The 10,091-nt window shown below is 39.6% G+C and overlaps 1 protein-coding gene across 1 annotated transcript in view; it reads left to right on the top strand.

The window, feature by feature from the left end:
- Positions 1-4,146: 4,146 nt before the first annotated feature.
- Positions 4,147-10,091, top strand: part of LOC116671221 (heparan sulfate glucosamine 3-O-sulfotransferase 3A1) — a 31,739-nt gene continuing 25,794 nt past the window's right edge. Inside the window, exon 1 of the mRNA XM_032502302.1 lies at positions 4,147-5,060. Coding sequence (XP_032358193.1) covers positions 4,495-5,060 — 566 coding nt within the window. The 5' untranslated portion in view covers positions 4,147-4,494. The remainder of the gene's footprint in view (positions 5,061-10,091) is intronic.

The raw sequence follows: 10,091 nt of genomic DNA, 5'->3' as shown, positions 1-10,091 counted from the left end.
AAATTGTTTATGATGCAACATAGCCGGCGTTATGTGCCATTACTGTACCCACACTAGCTTGTTTTTAAACCTGATTATCGGCCTATAGAGATGGACAGACGAGCTTCCAACCGGAACAGCGCTTCCCCCCCCCTCCCCGCCCCGCATGCTTCACTCATAATCAGCTGCATCCTGCTGCCTCTTGCAGGAAGGAATGTGACACAAAATGAAACACACCACACACAAGCTGCTGTGGGACTTATTTCAGATACAACAGCACACGCTTTGGCATCACACATACTGCACAAGGAGGTTGTTTAATCTCGAATGTATCACCTCCAGACATGCATTAATATAATGAAGCTTTTGTTTCGACGCATAACCAATTGCCTCAGATTTTGTAGGATAATTAAAAAAATGATGTTTCAAGGTAATAGCTTTCCTTTGAAAATAGTATACCATGTATAGAAACTAAATCATAACACCCTACCATTTAAAAAAGACCCAAAAAAGTAATTATGTACCATGTCATCCTCATCTGCTAGCGGCAAACATCCGCAGACACAAATCTTGAGATAAAGCATTGATGAATGGAGTGTAATTGGTTGTGTGCTTAATTTAAATTGGTTGTATGTTGACATTTTGAGACTATTTAGAGAAACAGCCCACTTCAGATGAGTATTAATCTGATTAAGAGCACAATTTATTTGGGTTTACGTGCTCAATAGAAACCCTTCCTGTTCAGCGCACAGCCTGCCAACGAAGCAGAAGAACCTAACCTCGATGAATGGCCAACAGCTGTGTATATAGAACGAGTACATTTCCTCTCGTAGTGAAAAAACTCAAAGGTTTTTCACTAAAACATTGAGTCATGCTCACACACACGTGCACAAGTACAGTGTTTTGTAACTTGCATCTCTAATATCATTAACAGGTTGAGCACAAAGAAGGGATTTTCATCTTTTTTTATAACTGTTTAAACAATTTTTTGAACTCTCTTATACACATCTTGATGGTAAGTATTGGACTGTTTATGTTTAGTTTTTTTTTAAGTTCTTCCTAACACAATTGAGCTCTTAAGTGGGCGATGCCATTTCAATTTTACTCAAAATATGATGGTTTTAAGAGATGAACTTCTGGAGCCAAAAAGCTGCCCAGCTTGTGTGGAAATTTGTGACGCTGATCTTAGTTCATGCACGAAACATGTCGTAAATTATATTTATACAATTTCCACATGTAAATCTTATTTTTACTAGCTGCATCTGTTTCTAACCATGTTTGCCCTGTGGAGCATTGTACCTTTACTTTGATATCCAGCATACATTTTAGCAACTTATTAAATGGATATGCCATTAAAGCAGGCTGGTTGTCAGAAGCTAAAGATGAATATTGTACCAAAAAATATTTCATATGCTACAGATCTCAGGTCGAGAAACGTAAAGCCATCATTTTGGCAGTAAAGATGTCTCCTCCGAACTGACAGCTCCCAAACCTCTGTTCATAAACCTGTCTCGAGATCATGTGCATGAATGAGACACAGTCCAACTGCTTGGCCAGCTCAGCAATGGAAACAGTTCCTGCATGAGTATATTCTCGCTGTTGATGGTGCATTTGAGAGAGCAAAAGCACAAGTCTAGGTATGGTTTATACATTTCAATGAAACAACAATCAGATACACAAAATTCAGCCGTTCCTATTTTTGTTTCGCCTTGGCACTTGTTTTCTTTCCCATGGCATGCCCTGAGAATCTATTCAATATGCAAAGTCAATGCAAGATAATATTCAAAAGGATAACAAACAGTTTGTGTTTGTACTCCCTTTAAACTTAAAACCCCACACTCTGCATCCAAGATTCCAAAAAGGCTGCGTCAGTGTAACCATAGTGCTGCAATTTGGATAAACGGCGAAGATGAAAGCCGAATTACGTTTTTACATGCCTTCTAGACTGCTTGCACATTTTTCTAAAAGCACAAATGTCTGGGTGTGTAATTACACACTAAATGCTGTTTTTTTGTCGAAGGAAGTATGTGTCGCTGCACAAACATTAAAACCGGCTGAAAATGGGTACGTTGCACAAAGCACGTCCCAGATTTAGAGTACCTACTCAGACGCCACTGATGACAACAGTGCTATTAGACTAATCAATGGTCTTTAGCAGCGGGCCCTCAGCACAAATGCAATATGTCTATGATTTTCTCTTCTCAGATTATTTCATTTAAATCATTCTGAGAGGCCTCAGGAGGCACAATCAGTCGTGGAAAGTAACTAAGTACATTTACTCAAGTACTGTACATGAGTTCACTTTTGAGGTATTTGTACTCAAGCTTTTCCACTTTTGCTGGTTCATATTTCCACTACAATACATTTTTGAGGGAAATATGCTATTTAATCTACTTTATTTCACAACTATAGTGACTTTGCAGATATTTTTTATTTATTTAAAACAGAGGATAATTTTATTAAATATGATACATTGTGTACAGATTAAACTAGTCAACCAACAGTAGTTAAAGTAGCTAAAAATAGCACTTATAGCAATAGCAACATTTTTCTATTTAAGTCTATTTTGCTACTTTTTGAGGAACCCTTTAATGTTGGACTTTTACGAAATATAATATTACTATAATATTTATACTGTTTTCTTAAGGAGGCGGTTTCAATACATCCTCCACCATAATGTATCAACAAAAGTATCCAATAATATAAAATGTATAATAATATAACACTGAAAGTGGTCATTCTGTGTACTGACACCTTTGAGAAATATTTTTTTAATCCCAACTTTTATTTATTTAAGTAAAGGATCTGAGTCCAAACCGTCACTGGTTCCAAACTTCCAAATTTACCCAAAACAATTACACAACAGTTTTTTTTTTTAACGGGTGGCAGAATTTGTTTTGCATTCTGCCCTTTCACGTTAATCATGTCTGACCCCTCAGATTTATCTTGTGACCTCTGTAGAGGGTCCAGACCAACAGAGGTTGGAAACCTCTATGTAGTACTAAGCTGTCAGATTGTCCCTTTTATAACAGTTCAAACACATAAATAAATACATAAATAAATGAATAAAGCGTGCTAGCAGAAATTCTAGGAGCATTCAATTTCTCATGAAAAGAAAGAGAACATCATTATTTTACCAGTATTTGTCTTTGGTAAGAAGGAGTGTGAAGCCATTTGACCTCTGTGAGGGAATGCTGGATGTCATCACAGTGGGTTTGAGGGGGTTGAGCATCTCTCCAGTGTCAGCGAGACAGAAAAAAGGCACGGGGTGTGATTTGTTAAATGCGGGACACCCCCTTGTATTGTTTAGACAACATGGGGGGACATCTGGCACTGGCAACACAGCCCAGTGTTCAGGTCTCCATCCTCTTTCTCGAGCAGTGAGCTGTGCAGCATTGAAGCACTGCCTGCACATTCTCATGGTAATACCCAAAAAGGCAGGAGCAGATGTGAAACATTTGGTTCTGTTCTTGTTCACTTGTAAAGAAATAATGTGCCCCGTTATCATTATTTCACTTTTTTTGTTCTTCTGCGTGTCATAAAAAGAGTTCGTGGAGGAGGGCATCTTCTTTGGTGGCCTGACTTTTGTTAGATTTTGAAAAATGATCCCTCAAGTGATTCGAGGATCGGAGGAATCATTAATTTTGTCATCTCAAAACAAGCTGACAGTGGAAAAATCCATGCACTTAACTATCATATCTAAAAAATTACCACAACATATATTTGTGGGTGTATGTGTGTGTGTATTTGTTTTTTATAATGCCTTAGCATTAGTTTTAGCATCCCGGAATATATTTGACTGTATGCTTTTACTGCAGGCTATATGTTGTCTTGTGCACAAGTCTCAATTTAAAAAAGAAACGTTGATCTCCAATGTACAATTTAAATAAAGGTTTGAATAAATAAAATAAATGCATTGAAATGTTTATATTTGTCTGCATTGCTTCATCATGCGTTCATTATTGTATATTTAGTGTGTCTATGCAGCATTTTTTCCTCTTCACAACTTTATTTTGTAGGAAAATTCCCTTAAAAATTGCCTAAAATGTTCTGTACACCCGTGTCTCCGCCCACCTGGAATATCATTGGCTCCTGGTCTGCTTCACTCTTCACCTCATTGGCCATGAAGGTGCCAGTCAAGCAACCTGACGTGCGAAACAAGTTTACAACTCTATACACGTGCGGGTGGTACATCACGGCTCGTGGTGGCATCCTACACAGAGCAAGGAAAGAAGAGAGTTTGTTACCTGAGTGCATACATCGTTTTAGCCTACACTGTCTGGAAGCACCTTATGGTGGCTGTTCTCTGTCATTTTGGGCGTCGTCTTTCTCACCTGTGTGCAGCAGGTATCATTTGGCTTTTTTGTTTCTTTTTTTTGTGGAGGAGACAGAGGTGTTATCAACAGCAGCACACTGTGGATGAAGACTCACTCCTCGTTTTTTTCATGGAAAGAAGACTCTATAATGGGTGCCTAGCATGGCTGTGGCTCCTGAACCGACCACCCAGGGACCGGTATGGCTTTTAGCCGCATCAGTAAACTGGACCCCCCGTCCCGAGGCATCTTCAGGAAAGCGGCGGTCATGCTGTGCTCCCTCCTCACCTCTCTCTTCCTCCTGCACTGCCTCGCCGACCGCTGCAGCACCACCTCGCCCTCACCGGTCAAAGCGTTCTCCAGCCGGGCTACGGGGCTCTTCGAGGACTTGAGGTCGCTGAGGACTAAAAGACTTGCGTACGAATGGACCGCCGGCTCGGAGCTGATGGGCTACGGGGCTGCCAGGCGCTCCTCGCGGGTCCTAGCGGATGGGCGCGCGAGGCAGGTTTTGGAGCTGCCCGAGGAGTCTTTCATCTTGCCGCCTCCGGATATAGTTGCTTCCAGGAAAGTATCGCCGAGGTTCGCAGGTAAACTCAGCCCGCTCGGGGAAGGGAGCAAGAAGCTGCCCCAGGCTCTCATCATCGGGGTGAAGAAAGGAGGGACCCGGGCTCTGCTGGAGTTTCTCCGCGTTCATCCAGACATCAGAGCCGTGGGAGCGGAGCCGCACTTCTTCGACCGCAACTATGAGAACGGACTGGAGTGGTACAGGTGAATATTTCAAAAACCGATTATGTTTGGAGAAAAAAAAAATGAAAATGTGAACACTTTTCAGACCGACATTAATATTTAGCATACATTAATATTCTATCAAACTGAGGTAAGTTACTGTGGAAATATTATAATAGCCTATAATAAATGCCCCTCTTATAATCTAAGCTTAAATTCTGTAGACTAAATTGTTATTAGTCATTAAATTGCCATGATGTTAGATTGTGTTCATCCAGCTTTTTATTTAGCCTACTACATCACTGATAAAGTTTAGTCTCAACAACAAAGAAATCTTTATTTAACATCTCAACTTTTGTAAAAGTGGCCTATAGTTGCTGCTGGGTGAAGCACTTTGGACTGCCTGTTGATTTATTACGCTACATTAGGCCTGCTTTCATTAGATGTTATCAGGCTGCTCATTTTGTGCACATTTTAGGGTTGACTGCCTTTAAGTTGTTTTGGTCAGGACTATAGTGGAATCACGGTGTGTAGCTTGATTAGGCTGGGAAATGAGACGAGGATAAATCTTAAGTATTTCAAATTTTAACAAGTTGCAATTTACATTTTCTCTGTTGTAGCATTATTGTCTTATATAACTTCATAAAACTACAACCTGCTTGTGAAACTTCAAACAAGTTTCTGCTCTTCAAACTTAAAACAAGTTTTGTGTCAACACTTTAACTTAATTTATTATTAACACATTAAAATGGCTGTTTTGGTAAACAGACATTTTCAATCTATACTTATTTCCGACTTTTCAGATTTTCTTTACTCATGCATTTTCTTTAACCCATTTGTTCAATTAAACTCAGACCTCGATTATATTTCTTGTTACAATTCATAATTTAATTATGTATTATCGTATGTACAGAAAGTCCTAATCTAGCTTCCCTAAATAGTAAAACAGGATTTTCTTTTCTAAAAAGCTGGACTTAATGCTTAGATGTGCCAACTATTAAGAAGTGCAAAACCCTCAAAGAGTTCAAATGTATTCTTGAAATGTATAAATTACAACCTCATACATTACAGAGTGAATTGTATTGTAATCATAACTTAGTACATCAAACGTTTTGTATCGTGTGTGTGCTTTTTTAACAAACTTTGAAGATGAAAAGCACAAGTTTACGGTTTTGTCGGTCCTCTATTCCAAAGAGGCCGCTTCCATCGTAGTTTGCTTTTATAGCATCAGCTTCAGTCTCGCCTGACAAAAGTGAAACTTTAGAGAAACTCTGATCCCACATAAACACACATTTACTCTATTTCAGTGTCTCCGTCTCCGTATGGAGGAGTGTATGCTGCGTTTTACTCGCTCAAGTCAAACGTGTGATTGATTTCATCTGTCACTGCGAGTGTGTGTGAGTGATTGTTGTGTGTTCACATTTCCACAGGCCTGTGGGGAATAATGGCTCTCCCTCTCAGTGGTTCTCTGTCTAATGGGGCATTGCCGACATTGCAGCTCTGTTATTAAGAAGGATTAGGGCCATAATGAAAGGTTACCTGAGTGTCTCAGGAGGTATAATTCACCTTTTGATTGAGTTAACACCACACACAGCACCCTCTAAATGCCTGGAGACAAAACTTTTTACTCTCGCTCACTGACAACTCCTTCCAGTCCCTTCTCGCTTGCCCCCTCTCCTCCCCCAAACACTCTCTGGCTCTCTCCCATCTCCCACTCACACACCTCCCTCTTTGTGCTTCTCTGAGAGTGAACATTCTCTTTTCGCCATCACTCTTTCACACCCTTCTGTTTACCTATTCATCCATTGTGGGGTTTTATATCCATGAGGGTCCCATCTATCCCGAGGAGTTGCCAAGATTCTCTGGAATTTGGACCGTGCCTCCAAGGACAGACCTTAGTGCCGGTTCCCCTTAATGGCGTCCATTTTAAACAGAAGGACCCTTGAATTAAAAAGAGGAATAAATAACTGTTACAACAGCATGGCCCCCTCTACAGGAGTTCATCTTGTCAGCTCTCCCCGACAACGTCTGAGAGTCTTCCTGTTCATAGCTTTTGTGTTTCTGTGGAAGCTTTTGATTGAGTCGCATTCATTTGAGGTTGTTGGCCTGAGGTCAGAGGTGTTTTTGCATACTTCAAAAGTGCTTTGTCGAAACTAGGAAATCGGGATGATTGCATCGCTGAATTTACCAGGCCCCTTGTCAAAAAATCGGATCAATCTTGGTGCCTCTGGGACACAGTAACTGTACCGATGGTTTTAAGATTTCATGGCTGCACGACAGTTTGAAAATCCTCGGACATGACCCTTTAAAAGTGTTGTGGTTGAAGAACAAACTCCCAAATGCTTAGAAGTGGCCTCCAGTACATGTTGAATACTCAAAAATACCTCCCTTTAAAATGAAAGAATAAAAAAAAAAGAAATCTGTTGGTGCAAAACAAGCCCAGATCTTCTGTGACTAATCACTGTGTCCAATTTGCTTGAATTATGCGATTCCTTTCATTAGCAGCAGTGAATACTTAAAACCAACGGCTTCCGTCTCGGGAGACTCTTTGTTTATTGTCAAGGCCGATATGTGTCCTCAGCATGAATCACTCGTCTCTGTCCCTATGGGACTGTGAATTATCCCACAAGTAGATCCGAACAGGCAATCTGATTGGTCAACTAGACATTTAGAACGTGTTCAAATCAGCGTGATATCACACCATACTTGTCACTAAAAATCCAATACTCCAACATTTTAATGTCCACATTCCAGACTTGCATCCAAAACTGTTCTTGAAACATTTTTTTATTATTGAAAATAAATCACAAACCACGCTGGAACACACAGAAGCTCTCACACTTAGATGTGATTCATCAAAATGTATGAGTTATTGTTATTATACAATGATCTGGAGTTATTAGCTTTGTCGGTGAGTTAGTGACACGTCGCTATGTTAAAAATAGCCCACATGTAAATCTCACGGGCATCATTGGTAGCTAACGATCCATTGATGGGAAAAAAATATGTCACAGAAATCTTAGTTACAACACAATTGAGCTAGCAAAGCAGCTTTGTGTTTGTCTGTGCGGTATTTAGTCAATTTGGGAATTCCCAAAATCTCTACAAAGCTAAAGTTGACTTAGCTCAAGTTATCTGGGTGACTAGCTAAACAAGGACCAGTGATTGTCTACCAGGGTTGAAGTTTGCGTAAGTGTAGGAGTTAAATCTGTCCATGGAACATTAAATTTTTTTTAGCAAATATTTTAGTCTCAACACGATTGAGCCAGCAAAGTAGTTTTGTTTTATTATATATATATATACATATATATATATATATATATATATATATATGCTGCCTAAACAGGGACTAGAATTCTCTATCATTTCTTTCATTAATTTGGTCTTTATATTTAGTGAACATATTGCCCCACAATATGAATACAGTTAGATTTTTTTTTTTGTAATATATGTATAATCTTTAGGGATGCTTTAGTCAGGTTTATGGACCTCGACGCAAGCGCCTCGTTCTTAGCCCCATCCCTGTTGTGCCAATAATGATGTACACCCTCTCGTGTAATATTGCTGTAACACCTCTAAGCTCTTAACATGGCGTGGCAACATCTCCAGCCTTCCTTTTTCCAGATTTCTTAGAACTAAAATTGGCTGACTTGTAATGGGAATTGCCAATCAATTGTACTAAAAAGTCAGTTGCACACCCAAAGCTATGATGCAAAAGTCTGTGATTTATTGAGAAGGATAATAAAAAAATTCCCGTTTTGACAGCACAGCTGGTAGCTTTAACCTTTTACCTTCACTTGTATGTTTCCTAAGACTCCAAGTAGTGGGTAAAGTTGTGTTTCACCATCTGCATTCATTTAAATCTTGGTAAGGACTTTATTTATATACATATTTTTTAAACATAATTTTAGCTCCCTGAATAAAATGTAATTCTCGCGATTCAGTAAATTCAGGCCTTTTGTTCCACAGGAAACCGACACCCGGCCCGATCACCCCCGTCGGTCAGTGTTACATTTCACCACACATTTCTCAGCAGTGTATCTGTATAATCACATACAACCTGTTAGGCTTTTGTTGTGGAAATGGACACTCGGAGTGAACAAGGAGGTCAAGCACAAACATTGTGAACTAAAGCAGAGGTCCATGCTACAGAGTAGTCAGTAATACGTATTTTGGCCTACTTGGGTTACTGAACGCCCAGCGTTCACCTGTCTACATCCAGCCGTAGTTCCTGTTTGATGTGTGCAGACCGGTTGGATTAGCCTTCACCAGATCCTTTTTAATGGGTTAATTATCCTTCATAAAAACATGTGTGACCCGTTAAACACAAGGGCAATGTGCCACCACCTCCGCCACACACATAGTTATCTAGATACAAACAAACACAGCCGTATTCAGTGAAGGAATACACATTCTTTCTTGTTTTTTGCACGTATAGAGACACACACAACAAGGCCTTAAACAGACCACGACTTTAAAAAACAATCAAATAAAAATCCAGGAAATCGAAAGGTGTATGGCAGCTTCGTGTATATCAGCAAATCTTTTATGTAAAGTTGATCAGAGTAAGTGTATCCATTTCAGCTTCTCCGCAAATGCTTCCACTCATGTATGCAACATCTGAAACCATGAGAAAGCAAACGAAAAGCGTATGCTCTGCTAAAAAAAGCAGAAAATCACATTAAATTAGGGGTTTCCCTCTTCATAAAACTGGCCTTATTTGAAAGGGTGTTCTGTAATGGTAATAAAAAAAAACTGGCTCTTGATCATAAAAGCAGTGACCCAGTGGGGATTTGTGTTTAGAAAGCAGCGATATCGATCTGATCTGTAGTTCTGGATTGTACAGCGGTCTGTGTGGCACGACAGCTTGACAGAACAAATGAAAGATTTTTTTTTTCTTTCACTCAAATACAAATAAAGATCCAGAAGAAAATGTGTGGAATAACAAAATGTGCCCCGTCTGTTTAAATTCCATGAATGCCAGTTTTTTCTTCATTAGTGATTTGTTGACACAACTCCATTAAGAAAAGACACACACCCCCACACACACACACACACATACACACACACACA

Source organism: Etheostoma spectabile, chromosome 21 (genome assembly GCF_008692095.1).
Source record: "Etheostoma spectabile isolate EspeVRDwgs_2016 chromosome 21, UIUC_Espe_1.0, whole genome shotgun sequence".
NCBI lineage: Eukaryota > Metazoa > Chordata > Actinopteri > Perciformes > Percidae > Etheostoma > Etheostoma spectabile.
The sequence above is the reverse complement of the archived record's forward strand: the minus strand, read 5'-3'. Positions and strand labels throughout refer to the sequence as shown.